At 41.3% G+C, this 22,440-nt stretch overlaps 1 protein-coding gene and 1 non-coding gene across 2 annotated transcripts in view; both read right to left on the bottom strand.

Annotated features, from left to right (window-relative positions):
- Positions 1–22,440, bottom strand: part of ATP6V1E1 (ATPase H+ transporting V1 subunit E1) — a 41,485-nt gene that overhangs the window by 7,693 nt on the left and 11,352 nt on the right. Inside the window, exons 3-6 of the mRNA XM_047741268.1 lie at positions 19,023–19,132; positions 18,533–18,599; positions 1,133–1,222; positions 17–85 (exon numbers count right to left, since the gene is read on the bottom strand). Of these exons, the coding sequence (XP_047597224.1) occupies positions 17–85; positions 1,133–1,222; positions 18,533–18,599; positions 19,023–19,132 (336 nt within the window). The remainder of the gene's footprint in view (positions 1–16; positions 86–1,132; positions 1,223–18,532; positions 18,600–19,022; positions 19,133–22,440) is intronic.
- Positions 21,914–22,116, bottom strand: LOC125108116 (small nucleolar RNA SNORA74). Its single transcript, XR_007129797.1, has one exon. It is a non-coding gene; the product is annotated as a small nucleolar RNA SNORA74 (small nucleolar RNA).

Here is a 22,440-nt window from a genome sequence, read left to right as displayed (position 1 = left end):
TCTTTAAGCTCTTTACCTTTACCAGAGGGAAATCCTGCTTCCTGCAACGAACAATCATTCGGGGCTCCAACAATTGGTACAAACCCTGTAAGACAATCAGATGCAATTGTCAAGAAATGCAATTTATAAAATCCGAAGCAAAATAAAATATTTTTATAATTCTTTCATGTAGTTTGTAAATAGACAGAATACACACTATGAGAACATGGAAAGAAGCTTTCAATATCACAAACCAGATAAACACACCTAAGGCTCCAGTGGTAGAAACAAAATTGATACGGGAATCTTCTCTCACATCAACTAAGTGGAAGCCAAATGTTATTGTAATTAACCTAAGTAAAATAAGAATTCACAAGCAAGCTGCCAACATTTAAAATGTATATTGTGTTTGGTCTGAACCCAAAATCTAAAGCAAGTATTTTAAAGGTGAAATCAAATTAGAGAAGTTTTGTTCTTCAAGAGGGACACAGTGAGACAGAGAAGGGAGGGAGAGAGAGAGAATCTTAAGTAGGTTCCATGCCCAGTGCAGAAACTGATGTGGGGCTTGATCTCACTACCCTGAGATCATGACCTGAGCCAAAAATCAAAAGTTGGACACTCAACCAACTGAGCCACCCAGGCACCCCTCAAATTAAGGAAGTTTATTTTTTTTTATTTTTTTTTAAAGATTTTATTTATTTATTTGATAGAGAGAGATACAGTGAGAGAGGGAATACAAGCAGGCAGAGTAGGAGAGGGAGAATCAGGCTTCCCTCTGAGCAGGGAGCCCGATGCACGCTTGATCCCAGGATCCTGGGATCATGACCCGAGCTGAAGGCAGATGCTTAATGACTAACCGCTTAGGTACCCCAAATTAGGGAAGTTTAAAGCTGGAGGTTGCAAGCAAATTTGACCACTGAGTTCTAAAGGACTTATAAGACTATATAAAAGGGTAGGAAAAGTCTGATCCAACCAGTATTACTGTCCCCTCATGCATGAGAAGGAAGAGAGCAAGGAAGAAAGCTAAGATGACAAAATAGGAAAACAAAACAAAACAAACAATAACAACAAAAAACCAGAGCTGCTCTCTAATACATCTTGTCAATTTTGTAAGAACTCTGGCTACTAGTGGTAGGTCGAACCTATAAATTACCTGGAGGACCAGTCCATCCAGCAACACTTGGTACCTGGTTGTATCTTTTACCACTTTGCTGAGTCTCTGTTTTGCTTCATTTAGTAGGTCCTACGAAGAGTAGAAAAGAAAAAAGTTATCCACAGGTAGTCAGGGCAGTCAGCTCCGAACTCACCGCGAGGATGGTCCTGGCCCATGCCCATTTGCTTCACATTATATTACTGTTTTCATTCAACACACATTCCAAGATAAATGATAAACCAGATGCTGTGTTAATCACTATACCCTCATACAAGGAAGCAGGAAGCAACATCACAGCTCCCAGGAAGTTCATGCTCAAGCAGAGTAGCCCAGATTATCAATCAGTTCAGAAAACTACAAAACTGACTAACATGGAAAAAGCTACAGGATACAGATTTAAAAAGCAAGCTATTAATATTAAGACTGTTGTGCAGAGACACCTGGATGGCTCAGCTGGTTAAGCGTCTGCCTTAGCTCACGTCATGATCTCAGTGTCCTGGGATCAAGCCCCACGTCTAGCTCCATGCTCAGTGGAGAGTCTGCTTCTCCCTCTGCCCCTACCCTCACTCATCATTTCTCTCTCAAATAAATATTTAAAAACAAAGACTGGTGCAAGTTGATTCCATTTTTTTATTAGGAAAAAAACAATATCTGGATAGAGAGCAAAGTATGTAAAAAATCCAGGAGCACTTGGTACCTGGTTGTATGTTCTAGATACAAGGCTAGATTATCAATGATTTCAATTTTCCTTTTAAGTTTTTTTAAAAGATTCTATTTATTTACTATTCGAGAGAGAAAGAGCAGGGGAAGTAGAAGAGGGAGACAGATCAGCAGCCTCCTTGCTGAGTGTAGAACTCGACATGGGGCTCAAGCCCACATCCCTGAGTCATGACCTGAGCTGAAAATAAGAATCAGATGCTTAACTGACTGAGCTACCCAAGTACCCCTAAAATTTTTATTTAAATTCCAGTTAGTTAACATATAGTATATTAGTTTTGGGCACACAATGTGGTGATTCAACGCTTCCATACATCAGCCGGTGCTCATCACAAGCGCACTTCTTAATCCCCATAACCTATTTGACAGACAGAGATCATAAGTAGGCAGAGAGACAGGCAGAGAGAGAGGAAGGCAGATGCTTAACCTGACTGAGCCACCCAGGTGCCCCTGATTTCAATTTTCTTTATGCTAGTTTGTAGTTTCCAATTTGTCTATAATAAACATTGACCTTCTGGGGCACCTGGGTGTCTCAGTGGGTTAAAGCCTCTGCCTTCGGCTCAGGTCATGATCTCAGGGTCCTTGGATCGAGCCCCGCATCGGGCTCTCTGCTCAGTGGAGAGCCTGCTTCCTCCTCTCTCTCTCTGCCTGCCTCTCTGCCTACATGTGATCTCTGTCTGTCAAATAAATAAATAAAATCTTTAAAATAAATAAATAAATAAACATTGACCTTCTATAATAAAAATAACTAGGGGCGTTTGGGTGGCTCAGTGGGTTAAGGTCTCAGGTCTCAGGAGCCTGTTTCCCTCTCTCTTTCTGCCTGCCTCTTTGCCTACTTGTGACCTCTGTCAAATAAATAAAATCTGTAAAAGAAAAAAAAAAAAAACTAAAATAAAAATTTAAAGGGATTACCAGGAAACAAATCACTTATGGTTGAGAGAACACAGTGGAAATTACTCACTAAGTAATAAGCATTTATTGGCTTACCGGTGAAAAGAGAAGTCAAGTCTTTAAAAAGGCGACTATTTGTTCTACATGGCCTATTCTACTTATTATGATTTCTGAAAGCTGTTTCTTGATACTTTAACGAGGAAGGAGAGACACATGCTCACCTAGAGGTCAGTCAGAATTTGGGGAGAGAACGTGCAGAGGAATAAGTAGCCTTCTATGCTGAAAAGCCCTTTATCTGGTTCTGAGAATTACCCTTGATCGCCAGCACCTCTGAAACCCACTGCCCTGCAAGACACCTGAAGTGAGCTCTCACTTCACAATTTGTGCAGAGGTGAGGCACCCAGACTCTCACTCATGCATCTAATGTCAAGCAAACATTTATTTCATTTGATGTCTACTAAGTGCAATTAGACCAAGATTATTTTTTTTTTTTTTTAAGATTTTATTTATCTGACAGACAGAGATCACAAGCAGGCAGAGAGGCAGGCAGAGAGGAAGGGAAGTAGGCTCCCTGCCGACCAGAGAGCCTGATTCGGGGCTCGATCCCAGGACTCCGGAATCATGACCTGAGCTGAAGGCAGAGGCTTTAACCCACTGACCCACCCAGGCGCCCTAGACCAAGATTTTTTTTAAAAAATCAGAATTACTCACTTTAGGGCCAATTTTAAAATTTATTTATTTATTTATTTATTTATTTATTTATTTATTTATTTATTTATTTAAGAGAGAAAGAGAAATCACAAGTAGACATAGAGGCAAGCGGACGGTGGGGGGGTGGTAAAGGAGGCTTCCCGCCGAGCAGAGAGCCCGATATGGGGCTCGATCCCAGGACCCTGAGATCATGACCTGAGCTAACAGAGGCTTAACCCACTGAGCCACCCAGGTGCCCCGAAAAAAAATTTTTTTTTTAATAAAAAGTGAAATAGATTCCAAGGCTACAAAAGCAGGTATGTAAGAATGCTGGCCCTCCACCCCTACAGACTGACTCTGTCAATTCTGACATTAGACAACGAATAAAAGTCCAAACACACACACTTTCACACAAAAACGGTTTCTAACATACTAATAAATAAGGTAAGAAAAATTTTAAATAGTATGATCATGTTCTACTGTAGAATATTTCTAATCTGTAGCTGACCACCCCCAACAACTACAGGAAGGTGTTCTGAGAATCCATGTCATTAAGAGACTGTAATGAAACTAGTTAAAATGCTTTTTAAAAGCAAATAAAATGGTTTAAAAAATATTCTACTTCACGTATTATTATATACCTTAAGATTATCTTCACTGAACTCAACATCTGTCCAAAAAAAAATCCTTATGGGGAGCCTGCGTGGCTCAGTGGGTTAAGTACCCAGTGCTGGGCTCTCAGTTTCTGCTCAGGTCGAGCCCCACCCCACCTCAGGCTCCACACTCAGCAGGTTTCTGTTTTCATTTTACTGATGAAAACCAAATACATTTAAAGTTAACAACAAAGACACCTGGCTGGCTCAGTTGGTAGAGCTTCGGACTTTTGATCTTGGGGTTGTGAGTTAAGCCCCACGTTGGGTGTTGAGATTACTTAAAAATAAAATCTTTAAAAAAAAAAAAGTTAACAAAATGTCCAAAAAGACATAATTTTTATTCTTCTAAATGTGTAATCATTAGATGATGGTCACTTTTTTTTTTTTTTTTAACATTTTTCCCATTGTGGGATCATCTCAGGTTGGCTTTATTTCCATTTACTGATCCTCAGTCAGCTTCTGCTTTAAAGCCCTTAGCTGACAGAGGCATTCCTCTGATAACCCCTAAAAAAGGAATCTGCTACAGAAACTGTAGGGTGGGGCGCCTGGGTGACTCAGTGGGTTAAAGCCTCTGCCTTCGGCTCAGGTCATGATCCCAGGGTCCTGGGATCAAGCCCCGTTGGGCTCTCTGCTCAGTAGGGAGCCTGCTTCCCTTCCTCTCTCTCTGCCTGACTCTGCCTACTTGTGCTCTCTGTCAAATAAATAAATAAAATCTTAAAAAAAAAAAAAAACAAAACTGTAGGGCCATTACTGTTTCCACTAAATTGAGTTTGATTAGCTTTAAGATGTTTCTAGTCCCTGAGTGCTCAAGAGAAAGTAGCAGCCTCAAAATCTCCCCACAGCAACAGACATTCTCAAATATACTCTTCACAAAGCAGCATAAAGCATCAAAGCAAGAAATATATTTTTTTCAAAGATTTTATCTATTTATTTGTCAGAGACAGAAAGAGAGAGCACAAGCAGGGGGAGTAGCAGGCAGACGGAGAAGCAGACTCCCTGAGGAGCAAGGAGCCCAATTTGGGGCTCGATCCCAGTACCCAAGAATCATGACCTGACCCGAAGACAGTCAACTGACTGAGCCACCCAGGTGCTCCACAGCAAGAAATATTTAAACAGTAATTCATCTCCTCACAAAGATCCCGAGTCTGAAGACAGGGTTATAATTCTGAGTTAGCCCAATGAAAGAAATGTTAATAATGTGAAAAACATTCTTTAAAATAAAGGTGTGTACACACACATACACATATTTTTAAGGTTTATTTAGGAGCCACAGGGAGAGAGAGAGGGAGAGAGTATGCATAGCAGGGAGCGGCAGAGGCAGAGACAGTCTTAAGCAGACTCCATGCTGAGTGCAGAGCCCAACTCGGGGGCTCCACGTGGAGCTCAATCTCAAGACCCTGGCAATAAAGGCCGTAGCCCAAAACCAAGAGTCAAGCACCCAACTGAGTGGGCCCACCAAGGCACCCCAGGAAGAGTATATATTTTTAAAAAATGGAGAGGCATGTGGCTGGCTCAACCGGCATAGCATGGGACTCTTGATTTTGCAATTGAGTTTGAGCCCCACATTTGGTGTAGAGGTTACTTTAAAAAAGAAATCTTAAAAAAAAAGGGGGGGCGCCTGGGTGCCTCAGTGGGTTAAAGCCTCTGTCTTCGGCTCAGGTCATGATCCCAGGGTCCTGGGATCAAGCCCCGCATCGGGCTCTCTGCTCAAGCAGGGAGCCTGCTTCCTCCTCTCTCTCTCTCTGCCTGCCTCTCTGCCTACCTGTGATCTCTATCTGTCAAATAAACAAATAAAATCTTTAAAAAAAAAGGGGGGGGGAGTGGGAAAATTTATTTTGGGGTGTTAAAAAGAAACTGGGTAGAACATGGTGCCCTGCGTGGGGCGCCTGAGTGACTCAGTCAGTTAAGTGTCTGCCTTCGGCTCAGGTCATGATCCCAGGGTCCTGGGATTGAGCCCCTCGTTGGGCTCCCTGCTCAGCTGAGAGCCCGCTTCTGCCTCTCCCTCTGCCTGCTGCTTTGCCTACTTGTGTTCTATCTCTCTGTCAAATAAATAAAGTCTTAAAAAAAAAAAAAGAAAAGAACATGATGCCCTGAGAGTTTATTTATTTAGACAGAGAGTGCAGACACACGCATGTGAACAAGGGGGTGGGGAGAGAAGAGGGAGGGGAGAGAGAGAATCTCAAACAGGCTCCATGCACAGGTGGGGCTAGATCTCAGGACTGTGAGATCATGACCTGACCTGAAACCAAGAGTCCGACACTTAAAAGACTGAGCCACACTGGGGCCCCAAAAGAGCATTTTTTAGAAATAAAATTTCTGGGGGCGCCTGCGTGGCTCAGTTGTTAAGTGACTGCCTTCAGTTCAGGTCCTGGGATCAAGCCCCGCATGGAGCTCCCTGCTCAGTGGGGAGCCTGCTTCTCCCTCTCCCATTACCCCGCTCTCGCTGTATCTCTCTCTGTTAAATAAATTAATAAAATCTGAAAGAAAGAAAGAGTGGGTTAAGAAAAGAAAAAAGAAAAGAAAAGGAGAGAAAGGGGGAGGGAGGGAGGAAAGAGAGAAGAATGGAAGGAAAGGAGAAAATTTATGGGGGCGCCTGGGTGGCTCAACTGGTTAAGCGTCTGCCTTCAGTTCAGGTCATGATCCCAGAGTCCTGGGATCGAGTCCTGAATCTGGTTCCCTGCTCAGCAGGGAGTCTGTTTCTCCCTCTGTCCCCTCCTCACTCATGCTTTCTCTCTCTCTCAAATAAAAAAACATCTTTAAAAAAATAAAAAATAGGGCGCCTGGGTGGCTCAGTGGGTTAAGCCGCTGCCTTCGGCTCAGGTCATGATCTCCGAGTCCTGGGATGGAGTCTGCTCAGCAGGGAGCCTGCTTCCTCCTGTCTCTCTGCCTGCCTCTCTGCCTGCTTGTGATCTCTCTCTGTCAAATAAATAAATAAAATCTTAAAAAAATAATAAAAAAATAAAAAATAAATAAAATAAAATTTCTGTATGGACATAGCGAACTATTAAAAGCCAATTAGGGTTGCATGGGTGGTTCAGCTGATTCAGCAACTAACTCTTGATTTCGGCTGGGGTGGAGAGCCCAGGGTCATGGGATTGAGCCCTTGGGCTCCCCACTCAGCAGGAAGTCTGCTGCAAATTCTCTCTCCCTCGCCCTCTGCCAATCCCCCACTTGCATACACACACTCTCTCTCTAAAAATAAATAAATTTAAAAAAAAAAAAAAAGATGCTCAAAAATCAACCTCTAATTTTAGGTGTCTATCAGAACAACCTAACCCCTAGAAGTGTTATTAATTAAATCCTAACAGCCTGGTTAAGAAGTCATTTAAGGCTTTACAATCTGGGAAGTTTATGGGCACAAAGATTTAAAGCATATACTGCATGAGACATTTGGCTGAAAGAAATCTCAGCCCCTCCCCAACAAGGAATCCCTCCAGCATTTTTCTCTTCATGGGGGAATGGACTAATCAAACAATGGTTAAGCAAAGAGGAATGGACTATGGGGGCTGGTCTGCTCTAAGAGAATGAAACTAAAGAAAGTCAACTTGTAAAGAGCATTACTAGCCATCTGTAAAAGTAACCCACTGTCAAAATCTGGAAACTGGTAAAGGAGGAGTTTTACCACCACCTACAACTCCAATCAAGGATGTAGGGAAGTCGAAATACACCAAACTCCAGCTAAGAAGGCTAAAAACTGATACAAATTGTACTGTCCCTTAAGTATTCCCATCCCCTTAGTAAGTCATCATAGGCAAAAAAGGTAAATTACAATCAACAATGTTACAAACCACTAATATCTTAGATTCTAAGTTCGACCTCTCTGATTACCATCCAGCTCCCCACGCCGCTTTCCCAGGGAGAGATGTAGGTCTTACTGCAGTTCTCGGGCCAGCTCACCTATCAGTATCAGGTTTCGGAAGGGCCTATCTGCCCACTTCAACCTAACTGCCTCTAAGGATTCTGAAAATATTAGGATTCTAGTCCTGGAAAGTAGTAAACCGAAACCTGATTAAGATGTCAACATCGGGCGCCTGGGCAGCTCAGTCGTTAAGTGTCTGCCTTCGGCTCAGGTATGATCCCAGAGTCCTGGGATCAACTGGGATCAACTCCCTGCTCCATGGGAAACCTGCTTGTCCCTCTCCCACTCCCTCTGCTTGTGTTCCCTCTCTCACTGTGTCTCTCTCTCTCTCTCTCTGTCAAATAAATAAATAAATAAATAAATAAATAAATAAATAAAAGAAAGAAACAAACAGAAATGCATTACATAAAATTTAAAAAAAAAAAAAAAAAGATGTCAACCTCAAAGTCCTGTCTCCCTAGTCCTGCCTAATTTGAAGAGTCAGCTGGCCTCCCTCGAAGACAAGTATTTCATCTCTCTTTAGCCACAACACCAGAACTCTACTTCAGGATTGATGGATCAGAATTTAAATGTTAGTATATTATTTCTTCTAGTAACTTTTAAATAAGTTGTGAAGTTTAAGGAAGTGTTAATAAAGATCTGTTCTGTGTTAGGCATTATACTAGCCACTTTACCTAGATTATCTAATTTTGTATAAGCTTCGGGTTATGTTTTTTCCATTTTATAGGAAACAGAAGATTAGAAGGGGCTAAAAAAAATCTGCCCACCAAACAGCTGATACCAGGAAACAGAAATTCAAATTTCACAGGGATTCCAAAGCTTGTGCTCTTAAACCTAGAAAACATCAGGGAAGGCAAGGCAAAAAGATAAATAGCAGAAAAAAGGAACTAAATTTGGTAGTAAAATAGCCTGCCAATTTCATTTTTACCCTGGTTTTCTTTTTTCCCTTCCTTCTATCATTTGTCAATATCCCTTTCTATCCAACTGCTTGACAACTTCCCTAACATAATTTCCTACTCTGTGGATAAAACTAGAAATAAAATGTTTTAAAATAGCAAAACCCTTTAAAGTATGTGTGTGGCCCTGATGTATACATAACCCTGTCTGCTGTATCAGTCTGCTTCCTCACCCCTCCAGACCTCTTACTGTATCTGCTCCGCTGTAAAGTACTTGATGGCGAGGAGTTAGACTTGGCAAAGGCCTAAGGAAATAAGCATCTTTAGGATGCTGAGATCATACAATGTTTATTTTCACACAATTCTCATTATAAATTAAAAAAATAAAAGCTCAGCTGTACGCTGAACTCAAGCTGCATGCTCCAGAAGACTTGGGACTTCACATGCGTTCCAGAAAGAGATCAGAACGCCAACAGCTCCACTGCTTAAGAGGCCTCGCACCCTGCCTTCAGCTCCTCACACCACATTTCTCATCTTTCAGGCCCTTACAATCTGGGTTTCTGCCTTCATTAATCCAATGAAAGCGCTCTGGCAAAGTCAGAAATGACACCCCCATTGCCGAATCTCTTTGCTCTTCCTACGCTGATTCTTAGAAGCTTTAGATGCCATTTTAGATTATCATTTTGTTCAAGTATTCTGTTCCCTTGTTCCCTTAGCTGCTGCTTCAACTGACATGACTACTTTTCCCTCATGTTTCCTTAGCAATTTCTTATTTCCTGTCTATTAAATATACTGCATTCTTGGGACACCTGGCTGGCTCCACTGGTAGAGCATGCAATTCTTGATCGTGGGGTTGGGAGTTCAAGCCCCATGCTGGGGGTACAGCATACTTAATTTAAAAAAATACCTATATATGTGTGTATACACTTACACACATGTATGTATGTAAGCACATATGTCTTCTCAGTTTGTTTACTTGGCCCTGTAATCTGACATCCACAACCTTGGTGATCTCATCCATACCCACAGCTCTACCTGGGACCTGTGTGCTGTCCATATAAGAGGTTCCAACCTTTCTGGGGCACTTGGCTGGCTCAGCCGGTGGAGCGTGTGACTCCTGATCTCAAGGTTATGCATTTGAATGCCACACTGGATGTAGAGATTACTTAAATATAAATTTTTTTAAAGATTTTTTATTTATTTGTGTGTGTATGAGAGAGAATGAGCACAAGCAGGGGAACAGTGGGTAGAGGGAGAAGCAGGCTCCCTGCCGAGCAAAAAGCCTGATGTCACCAGTTCGTCTTCTGTAACACAAATCTAAGCCTAAAGCAGTATTTCTTTTTTTTTTTTTTTAAAGATTTTATTTATTTGACAGAGAGATCACAAGTAGATGGAGAGGCAGGCAGAGAGAGAGAGAGAGAGGGAAGCAGGCTCCCTGCTGAGCAGAGAGCCCGATGCGGGACTCGATCCCAGGACCCTGAGACCATGACCCGAGCCGAAGGCAGCAGCTCAACCCACTGAGCCACCCAGGCACCCTAAAGCAGTATTTCTTAGTGTGGCTCTCAGACCACCAAATCAAAGTTACTCTGGGCTGCGTATATAAGCTGATTCCTGACTGGAACATAAAATTCTCTGGAAATAGGGTTGGGAATCCCCATTTTAACAAGGTCTTCCAAGTAATTTTTATGCTCATTAAAATTACAGAGCCGGCCAAAGGGTAAGTTCCATATTCTTTTTAAGGTTCACGCTCAAGAAGCTATAGCACAGATACACCCTCTTGTCTCCATCCAGTTAGACGCAGACCACTATGGAGCCCGGCAGGATATAAGCCAAGTGTAAGTGTATTTGAAATGCAAAAACTTACGAAGGCAACCCAGCTAAATTGTAAAATTATAAATTATGAAATTATAAAATGAAAACAGAACAGTGAAAACTAAAAGATTATGCTAGTACTGAAAGAGAATTTTGTGACAATTTCAGAAATAAACAGACAAACTCTTTGGCTACTGAAGGGTCTACAAAATTTGGGGAAGATATGTGTAATATGACCTGAAACTGCTGCTTTATGTTTCAAAGTTATAAAATGTAAACCTCTTCCCCTAACCCATCTCTTAAAGAAAACAGTGGATAACTGTGTTTTGGGTTTTGGGGTTTTTTTGTGAGAGGGGGAGGGAGAGAGAGAGAGGGTGGGGAGGGAGAGAAGGAGAGGGAGCCCAACGTGGGGCTCAACCTCACAATCCGGAGATCATGACCTGAGCTGAAATGAAGAGTGAGACAGTTAACTGACTGAGCCATCCAGGTACCCCCTGGTATTATAACTATATTTTGAAAAATGATTTGAAGTTGGCTCTTTTCCAATTACAAAATGTGTTCATTCCATACAACTGTGCTTTCTCTCTATATCCTCTCACTCAAAATTTGAAAATCACTGTGTATAAGAGGTTATTCAGTATAAAATAATCATGTGAATATTCTAGAGGGTGAAAAAAGTTAGGAAGCACTAGTACTGAAGAGTGGAAAATACAGAGAAGTAGGAAAAAAAACAAAATAAACACCCCAATTTTTTTTTTAAACCAGAATTCATACTTAGCCTACTAGGATATTAAGTTTCACAAAGGCAAGGACTCCATTTTATTATATCTCTAGTAATTAGAATCATGCTTGCCATTAAGTAAATAACTGATGTAAAAATATTAAGTTTCCTATTCATGACACCTTAAATTTCCTTCTAAAAGCCAAACTTGTAGTTCTTTACATTTAAAAGGATTTAGGGCACCTGCGTGGCTCAGCCAGTTAAGCATCTGCCTTCAGCTCAGGTCATGATCCCAGAGTCCTGGGATCGAGCTCCTTATGTGGCTCCCTGGTCTGTAGGGAGTCTGCTTCTCCCTCTGCCTGCCTCCCTCATCCCTGCTCTTGTGTTTTCTCCCTCCCTCTCTCTATCTCCCTTGCAAAATTATATAAATAAAATCTTTAAAAAGTAAAATTTTTATAAAATAAAAAAAATTATTTTTTATATATTTAAAAAATATTTTTATTTTTCAGAGAGAGAGAAAGAGTGTGAGTGCCCACAAGCAGGGAGAGCTTCAGGCAGAGGGAAAAGCAGACTCCCTGTTAAGCAGGGAGCCCGATGTGGGACTCTATCGCAGGGCCCTGGGATCATGACCTGAGCTGAAGGCAGATGCTTAACCCACTGAGCCACCCAGGCATCCCCCCAAAAAAATTTTTAAAAGGATATAAAGCAGGGGTGCCTGGGTGGCTCAGTGGGTTAAAGCCTCTGCCTTCAGCTCAGGTCATGATCCCAGGGTCCTGGGATCGAGCCCCGCATCGGGCTCTCTGCTCAGCAGGGAGCCGAATTCCCATCCTCTCTCTGTGCCTGCCTCTCTGCCTACTTGTGATCTCTGTCGAATAAATAAATAAAATTTTTAAAAAAGACATAAAGCAGCTTACAAGAGTATATTTAATAAAAATTTGGGTTTTTTAAAAAAGATTTTATTTATTTATTTGAGAGACAGTGCTTGTGTGGGTTTGCACAAGCTGGGGGATGGGCAGAAGGAGAGGGAAAAGCAGACTCCCTGCTAAGCAGGGAGCCCCATGCAGGGCTAGATCCCAGATCCCGGGATTATGACCTGAACTGAAGGCAGATGCTTAACTGACTAGCCACACAGATCACCCCAATAAAAATTTTAAATTAAAATATTTTTTAAAGATTTTATTTATTTATTTGACAGACAGAAATCTCAAGTAGGCAGAGAGGCAGGCAGAGAGAGAGGAGGAAGCAGGCTCCCCGCTGAGCAGAGAGCCCGATGAGGGGCTCGATCCCAGGACCCCGAGATCATGACCTGAGCCGAAGGCAGAGGCTTTAACCCACTGAGCCACCCAGGCGCCCCTAAATTAAATTTTTTAAGAGCTAAAAAAAAACCAGGGGGGCTGGCTGGCTCAGCCAGTAGAATATGCGACTCTTAATCTTGGTGTCTAAAGTTCAAGTCCCACATTGGACATAAATCTTATTTTAAAAAAGTTAGAAAAATAATAAAATATAGGGGCGCCTGGATGGGTCAGTTGGTTAAGCATCTGCCTTCAGCTCAGGTCATGATCCCAGGGGCTTGGGATCTAGTCCCACATCGGGCTCCCTTCTCCACAGGGAGCCTGCTTCTCTCTCTGCCCCTCCCCTCTGCTTGTGCGTGCTTTCTTAAATAAAATCTTTAAAAAAAAATAATAAAATACAATAAAATGAAATATAACTATGTAGGTGGAAAAATCAGGTCAAGGGCACCTGAATGGCTCAGCTGGTAGAGCATGCAACTTGATCTCAGGGTTATAAGCCTGAGTCCCACCCAGACTGGATATAGATATTATTCAAAAATAAAAGCAAAAAAAATTTTCTGAAGATTTTATTTATTTATTTGACAGAAAGCAAGAGAGCACAAGCAGGGGAAGCAGCAGAAGGAGAGGGAGAAGCAGGGTCACTGCTGAGGAAGGAGCCCAATCCAGGACCCTGGGATCATGACCTAAGCCAAAGGCAGATGCTTAAGCAACTGAGCCACCCAGGTGCCCCTAAAAATAAAATCTTTAAAAAAATTTTTTTAAAAAGAAAAAATCAGGGGTGCTTGGCTGGCTGGCTCAATCAGTTGTCTGCCTGCCTTCGGCTCAGGTCATGATCTTGGGGTCCTGGGATCGAGCCCTGCGATAGTTTCCCTGCTCAGTGTGGAGTCTGCTTCTCCCTCTCCCCCTGCCCCTCCCCTCCACCTGTGCTCTGACAAAAAAATTTTTTAAATCTTAAAAAAAAAAAAAAAAAAGAAAAAATCAGGTCAAACAGTAAGGACAAGAAAAAATAATGATTTTAATTTGAAGTGAAGTCAGATCTACTAAAACACTGGGATGTTTACTTTGGGTTATAAAACCTGTTTGCAGGCACCTGGGTGGCTCAGTTGGTTAAGCAACTGCCTCCAGCTCAGGTCATGATCCCAGAGTTGCGGGATCAAGTCCCACATCCTCCTCCCAGCTCCACGGGGAGTCTGCTTCTCCCTCTGACCTTCTCCCCTCTCATGCTCTCTCTTACTCTCTCTCTCAAATAAAGAAAATCTTTAAAAAAAAAAAAAAAAAACCTTTTGCCATCTGAGACAAGTATACCATTAGAGAATATAATATCAAAAACATTTCTATAGTACATTAGAGATGACATTTCTCAGGATCTTTTCCACTTTTAATAATCACTAATCTTCAAAAAAGGCAGCATAAAAATAGAGCAAATGCAAAACCTACTAACTGGTCAAATGATAACACTAAACACTATTACTATAACCAGTGGGGTTTATCCTGAGAAATGCTGCTGAGATGTTTAAGTTACAGGTCTCTAAACTCTTGAATTGTACAAACAACATCTACCCAGTAGTTGTCACAGTTGTCATTTTTTACTCTGGGCATTTATCAAAAATGCAGTAGCAACTTATGGTCCAGGGACTTTCTGAGCAAAGGCACCAAGAGGCCAGGAGAGTATTTCAACTATCGAGACCTATTAAAAGAAGGGTTACCACCTGGAGGAGATGAGGTGGGGAAAGGGAAGTAACACTTCTTAAATAAACACCATATGACAGTGTTAAGCTAGAGGAATTAAACACGTTCTCGCATTCAATCCTCATAAGAGCTGTGTTTCAATTAGACCAAGAAACTGACATTTGTTGGCATAAACCTTTAAGGATCTGATTCTTAAAACTGTGCATATAATACTTGTGTAAAAATAATTTTTTTTTAAGTAGGCTCCATGCCCAGCATGAAGCCCAAAAATAAATTTGATTTTTAAATAATTATAACACTATAAAAAAAAGAAACAAAAAACCCAGCCCTCTGAACCAAGTATCATAATTAATACATACCAAAGAGGAAACTGAGGGTCAGAAACAATAATTTACTCAAACTAGCATGGCAAAGCTGAAAGATTACCCGCCCCCCGCCCCCCCCAAGAGGGAGGAGGAAGGGGCAAAGGAAAAGGAAGAGAGAATCCCAAGCAGGTTCCATGCCCAGTGCAGAGCCCCACATGGGGCTTGATTTCATGATCCTGAGATCATGACCTGACCTGAAATTAAGAGTCAGATGCTTAACTGACTGAGCCACCCAGGCACTCCAAAGCTGAAACACTCTTAAACCCAAGTTCTTCTCCAGAAAGGTGGTTATTATTCTAAGTGCAACTTATAAACTATGTCAATCTATCAGGTTGCTAAAGAAATCTGAATCCCGTGGAAGGAAATCAACCACTGATTACTGAAACTCAACATTTAAGGGAAGACCTAGGTAACAGTCCTGAGATATTTTGTAGTCAACATTTCCACAAAAAGCTGTCCAGTCTTCCTTTTGTATTTTATAAAGGATGAACTACTCATTCCCATGTGGGAAGATAACGTAGCAACAGATTGCCTATTTTCCCACATTGCTAGAATTTATATATTTTACTTTTTTTTTTTTTTAAAGATTTTTATTTATAGGACACCTGGATGGCTCAGTTGGTTGAGCGTCTGCCTTCTGCTCAGATCATGATCTCTGGGTCCTGGGATCAAGTCCTGTACTGGGCTCCCTGTTAAGCAGGGAGTCTGCTTCTCCCTCTGCCTGCCGCTCCCCCTGCTTGTGTGCATTCTCTCTCTCTGACAAATAAATAAATAATATCTTTAAAAAAAAAAAAAGATTTTTATTTGAGAGACTCTGCATGCATAAACTGGGGGAGGGGTAGAGAGAGAAGCAGACTCCCCACTGAGCAAGGAACCTAACAGGGCTGGATTCCAGGATCCTGAGATCAAAGCATTCCAATATGAAGTATTATAAATTATGATAATAAGTGATCTCTGTTGTCCTGAATTTCAGGCCTTTACTTTCCATCCTGACAGACATTTACAACTGGAGGCTTCTCGGCCTCTTAAAGAATGTCCAAGTTAGGAGTCTGTCCTCCTAACTTCCCATTTCATTAACAGAACCACCATTCTCCTAGTTAGGTCCGAAATTCAATATTTAGCACTGGACTTGGAAGAGGAGAAGTCAATCATTAGTCAATGTGTGAAAAGTCTCCCTGCAAAATGTGTCAACACTGATACACCAAGTTCATTCTCGCTGCTGCCACGCCAGATTCATCTCTTAAGAATTGACAGCTTAGAGAGAGAGTCAATTATCATATGGTTTCACTTATTTGTGTTGCATAACAAATAACATGGAGGACAAGGGGAGATGGAGAGGAGAAGGGAGTTGAGGGAAATTGGAAGGGGAGGTGAACCATGAGAGACTATGGACTCTGAAAAACGATCTGAGAATTTTGAAGGGGTGGGGGGTGGGAGGTTGGGGGCACCAGGTGGTGGGTATTGTAGAGGGCATGGATTGCATGGAGCACTGGGTGTGGTGCAAAAATAATGAATATTGTTATGCTGAAAAAAATAAAAAAATTAAAAAAAAAAAAAAAAAAAAAGAATTGACAGCTTAGGGGCGCCTGGGTGGCTCAGTGGGTTAAGCCTCTGCCTTCTGCTCAGGTCATGATCTCAGGTCATGATCTCTTTAAAAAAAAAAAAAAAAAGAATTGACAGCTTATAATATTAGTGTTTCTTTAATCTTCTAAGGAAATGGTATGCTTCCCATTTATTAGTTTTTTTTAACTTTTTTTTTTTTAAGATTTTATTTATTTATTTGACAGAGATCACAAGTAGGCAGAGAGGCAGGCAGAGAGAGAGGAGGAAGCAGGCTCCCTGCTGAGCAGAGAGGCCGATGCGGGGCTCGATCCCAGGACCCTGGGATCATGACCTGAGCCGAAGGCAGAGGCTTTAACCCACTGAGCCACCCAGGCGCCCCCATTTATGAGTTTTATACTTCTAATTTTATAGCTTTTTCATATGTCTTATGAACGTAAGACATCGTTCTTATGTCTTATATATAAGACATATATATATATAAGACATATATATAAGACATAAGAACGTCTTATGAACGTAATAATGTCCATAATATGGACATATTACATTACGAATGTAATATGTCTCATAGGTCTTATTTACGAACATTTATTCATAATAATTTAATCACTTTTGTAACCATTATAAAAGAATCTATTTTTAATTCTACATGCTAATTGGTTATTATTGGTATCCAGAAAAACTTAATTTCTATATAGTCTCTTTGTTGCCAGTCACCATTTTGGGTTTGTTTTTTTTTTTCAAAGATTTTATTTATGTATTTGACAGAGAGAGAGAGAGAGCGCACAAGCAGGGGGAGCAGCAGACAGAGGGAAAGGGAGACGCAGGCTTCCCACTGAGCAAAGAGTCCAATGTGGAGCTCAATCCCAGGATCCTGGGATCATGATCTGAGCCAAAGGCAGATGCTTAATCAACTGAGCCATGCAAGCGCCCCACCAGTCACCATTTTGAACTAATTACTAGTTCTGTTTTTCAGATGTTGTATCTTATGTGTGGGAAATCATATCTGCAAAAAATCAAAAAATAATTCTTTATTCCTTCGCAATTTGTATATAATTATTTCTCCATCTTAAAGGAATCTAGGGCCTCCACTATAACAATGAAGAACAGTGAAAACAGCAGGCATCCTGGTTGGTTCCTAAAATATAATTCAAATGCCTTCATGTGAACACAACGTTTTTTTAACTAAGCTCCACACCCAATTGGGGCTCAAGCTCACAACCCCGAGACCAAGAGTTGCATGTTCTAGCCACTGAGCCAGCCAGGCTAATGTGAATACCTTTAAACTTCCTCAACTAAATGGTATGATTCTGTAGGTTTCTGTCTTCTTCCTTAGGAGACAGCACTTCCCAAATGGTTCTTCTGTGTCTAACCTCTTCCCTCTTAAATTCAGCCTACATACTCATACCATGAACCCTATTTATGGTAATTCTTATAAAATAAAAACTTCAATAGTTTTTTACTGAAAACAGGTGAAGCTCTTTAGCCTTGCACTCATGGCCCTATCTTAATTCCATCCTACCTTTCTAATTTTATTAGTCCCTATAACCCTCACATACTATATTGTCCACCCACCATTTGCTGCTTGACTTATGAGTCTATATGCTCTGTTGGATCAAAGGGTCCTTGAAGACACGGCAATATCTCATTCACTTTTTTTTTTTATGATTTTATTTATTTATCTGACAGAGGCAGACACAGCAGGGAACACAGGCAAGTGGAGTGGGAGAGGAAGAAGCAGGCTTCCTGCCAAGCAGGGAGCCCCATGTGGGGCTCGATCCCAGGACCCCGGGATCAGGACCTGAGCTGAAGGCAGACGCTTAATGACTGAGCACCCAGGAGCCTTCTTTTTTTTTTTTTTTTAATCTTCTTAAAAAAGATTACTTATTAGAGAGAAAGAGAGAACAAGAGAGCACTCGTGCACATGTGCATGGTGGTAGGGCAGAGGGAGAGACAGAGAATTCCAAGACTTCTTGCTAAGGGCAGAGCCCAACTTAGGACTCAATCTCATGACCCTGAAAACCTTGGACTGAGCCAAAATCAAGAGTTGGACGCTCAAACGACTGAGCCACCCAGGTGCCCTTCACTTTGTATTTATTACAATACCTAGTATAATGATTTGCCGACCAAATGTTTTCTCTCTAAAAATCATTCAACTCCTTAATTAGTTAGCTCATGCTAACTAGTGAATTCTCTGTAATAGGTAAGTGAATAAACATTTTATAATCTTATAATAGGGGCAAATTACTCACTGTAATAAGATCATCTCTTGCTCTGAGGACTTTGAGCCTTGCTTGATTCATCAAATTAGACATCTGACTGCAAAAGGTATGGAAAATAGTTATCAGTAGAGCATAAGAAAAAAAACTGCAGAGAAAGAAATATACAGCTTCCTTTGTGTGTACAAATACTTCCCTTTGTATATACCCTAGAGAACCCCACTGAAATACATGTAGTAGATTCTACCAACTTATTTTCGAAGTATTTATTGAGAGCTTACCAAGTGGCAAGCACTTTCATATCAGTTATTGCAACTTTCTTTCAATAATCCTGCCATGCTTCCATTTTCATAAATTAAGAAAAAGAAATTACTCAACTTGCTCAAGGTCATACAAGTATGTTAAGTGGTCCAATTAACACTAGAGCCCCTACCTGCCTGACTCCAAAGCACCTGCTCTGTCCTCTTGTCCCACTGACTTTTTAAAGCTTCCTTACCTAATACTGTGACCAGGATCTACTTACATTTTCTTCTGCTGCTCAATCTGCTTTTCTTTCTTCTCGTAGTATTCCATAATCTTCAGTCTTTGGGTTTGCACAAGACGACCTTTCTCAATGTTGAACTCTTCCTCGGCCTATCAAGGAAACAATAGTTAATTCATTACACCAGATTTTTGAGTTTTATTTTAAGCAGCTGGTAACCAGCAGCACTGTATTCCATATCAAAAATAGTAAGCTTATTTGACTTGTCTTCAAAATTTCTAATTTGCTCAAAATCATAACCAGTGATTTTCATCATAAATGATGAACAAGAAAACCAAAAATCTGACCTAGGATAATAGTACCCAGGGGCGCCTGGCTGGCTTAGTTGGTAGAGCATACCACTCTCGATCTCAGGGTCATGAGTTTAAGCCCCAAGCTGGGTGTGGAGCTTACTTAAAAAAAAAAATAAAATAAAAAAGCTAATAGTACCCAGTCACAGAGTTACAAAGGATATATTCAAATAGAAGATTCTGTATGTGAAAAAAATCATTACAAATCCTAGAGACGCCTGAGTGGCTCAGTCATTAAGCATCTGCCTTCTGCTCAGGTTATGATCCCAATGGGGCTCCCTACTCTGTGGGGAGCCTGCTTCCCCCTCTCCCACTCCCCCTGCTTGTGTTCCCTCTCTTGCCATGTCTCTCTCTGTCAAATAAATAAAATCTTAAAAAAAAAGTAAAAAATCATTATGTATTCTAAATTTAATCCATCTGACTACAGAATTTAGAGTTTAGAAGATCTGGGTTACTGCCTTAAAAAATATGGTCAAGTAATCTCAGTCTTGGTGCACCCTTATGAAGTAAAAGAATTATAATAGTATTCTTCGGGTGCCTGGGTTGGCTAAGTGTCTCGCTCTTGCTTTCAGTTCAGGTCATGATCTCAGGGTTGTAAGACTGAGTCCCATGCTGGGCTCTAGGCTGGGCGTACAGTCGGCTTGGGATTCTGTCTCTCCTTCTGCCTCTCCCACCCCACCTCCCTTTAAAAATATATAAATAAATCAGTATTCTTTCCTCATAGGACAAATAAGTAAGATAAATCTAACAGTGCTTTTAAAAATTTAAGTTATATAAATGTAAGTTGTTTGTTTTATGTATAAATTATTGAACAGTTACTCTTTAATTTTTTTAATTTTTTAATTTTTTTCTATTTTACTAGGAATACAAAACAATATTACAGTTTCAGTGCATTAAATAAACAAATGTGGTGATAGAGTAAGAAAACAATACTGACCTGAATACTGAGAGTAAGTTCTGAGGGTAGGGTAGGGGAGAACCACATTACTCAGCTACCAGAGGGTTTGGGCTTTAACTCAATGGCTGGAAGGAGTGACAGTCCTGGTCAACCATCCATGAATCTTTTTTTTTTTTAAGTAGCTCTATGTTCATCATGAGGCAGGAACTCATGACCCTGAGATCAACAGTCACACGCTCTACTGACTGAGCCAGCCAGCCAGGCACCCCCATCCATGAATCTTTATCACAGCAAACTGGAATCTCCAATTTTTCAAACTAATTGTAGGAAGAGAGAATAACTCAGGCTGATGTGTAAATGATCTGGATGGCTACCAAAGTGTCCTCCACTCATAAGTTGTCAAGATCTTCAGAGTGACTGTTGGAGCAAGGAGCCTTTCATGTGTTCCCAGTTATACAGTGCGCAGAAGTGAGTAAGCATTAGTCCTGCTAGAGCCCCTCGCACTACCCCTTGAACACCACCTGCACATACATATAACATGCCTGTCACGGTGCCAGCTGTTACTGTGTTAAAAAGTCATCTTCTGGGACGCCTGGGTGGCTCAGTTGGTTAAGCAGCTGCCTTCGGCTCAGGTCATGATCCCAGCGTCCTGGGATCGAGTCCCGCATCGGGCTCCTTGCTCGTCAGGGAGCCTGCTTCTCCCTCTGCCTCTGCCTGCCATTCTGTCTGCCTGTGCTCGCTCTCTCTCCCTCTCTCTCTGACAAATAAATAAATAATCTTTAAAAAAAAAAAGTCATCTTCTGCAACTCTTGTTTTCTCGACGATGGCACCAAATGTGCTACAGAAAAAGCCAGAAACCTAGAGTATTAGCCCAAAGTGCCCCCTGACTAGTCACCACGTTCAAAATCCTTAATACTCTGCCAGAATTCAGTAAGCATGGCTTTTACTTTATATAAATATAAATGAAGGTTAAACATCCAACATTTTTGGGCACTCAGTAAGAAAAATTCTTATTAAATATATTAAAATCTTATTAAATATAAATATACTAAACATAGACTTTGACAACCTAGAATATAATTTACAAAGAAGTTTACATTAAACAAAATACCATTTTAATAGACAAACTAGCTTACAACGAAGTCTGTTGTTTTTTGTTTTTTTAAGATTTATTTGACAGAGAGAGAGACAGCCAGAGAGGGAACACAAGCAGGGGGAGTGGGAGAGGGAGAAGCAGGCTTTCCACAGAGCAAGGAGCTTGATGCGGGGCTTGACCCCAGGACCCTGGGATCATGACCTGAGCTGAAGGCAGACACTTAACGACTGAGCCACCCAGGCACCCCTACGACTAATTTTTTTTTTTTTTAAGATTTTATTTATTTATCTGAGGGAGAGAGTAAGAGAGAGAGAGCATGAGAGGGGAGAAAGTCAGAGGGAGAAGCAGACTCATGGAGCTGGGAGCCTGATGTGGGACTCGATCCCGGAACTCCAGGATCATGACCTGAACCTAAGGCAGTCACTTAGCCAGCTGAGCCACCAGGTGCCCTAAGTTTTTTGGAGGGAGAATATACTTAGGATAGCAAATATACTTAGGAGAGCAAAGTGTGAAATATTGTAGAATTAAAGGGAAATACTCAAAGAGAAGGAAAAGGCCATTTAACTAGAAGACGCAGAGAAAAGCATACTGTGTCTGCTCCCAGACTAGAACTAAGAAGCCAGAGTGAACACTCAGCACACTCTCAAGGAAGCACAGTTCTGCCTTGTACCAACAGCAGGCACCACCAGAAGAGTGACCAAAGGCCCTGGAGGAAGACAACAGGACAGCCCTCTGCCAGCAGTGTAACACCATCACAGGAATGGTCTATCTGGACAGCTGACTACTGCTGGAAGAGTGGTTATTTTTTTAAAAAGGTGATCTTACCAGTGTATCAGATGTATATGGTTTTTAAGTAGTATGAAATGATTTTGGAAAGTTAGCTAGAGTGGTCCACTTGAATGTTTAATGGCTGGCACTGGTACTCGAGATTTCACGTTCTAAAAGAAATGCCTGGGTGCCTCAGTCAGTTAAGCATCTGACTGACTTTGGCTCAAGTCATGATCTTAGGGTCCTGGCATCAAGCCCCACATTGGGCTTTCTGCTAGGCAGGGAGTCTGCTTCTACCTCTTCCTCTGTATCTCCCTCTTTGGTGCTCTATCTCTCAAATAAATAAAT

Source organism: Lutra lutra, chromosome 8, assembly GCF_902655055.1.
Source record: "Lutra lutra chromosome 8, mLutLut1.2, whole genome shotgun sequence".
In the NCBI taxonomy this organism is placed as follows: Eukaryota; Metazoa; Chordata; class Mammalia; order Carnivora; family Mustelidae; genus Lutra; species Lutra lutra.
This window is presented reverse-complemented; position numbering and strand designations above follow the sequence as displayed.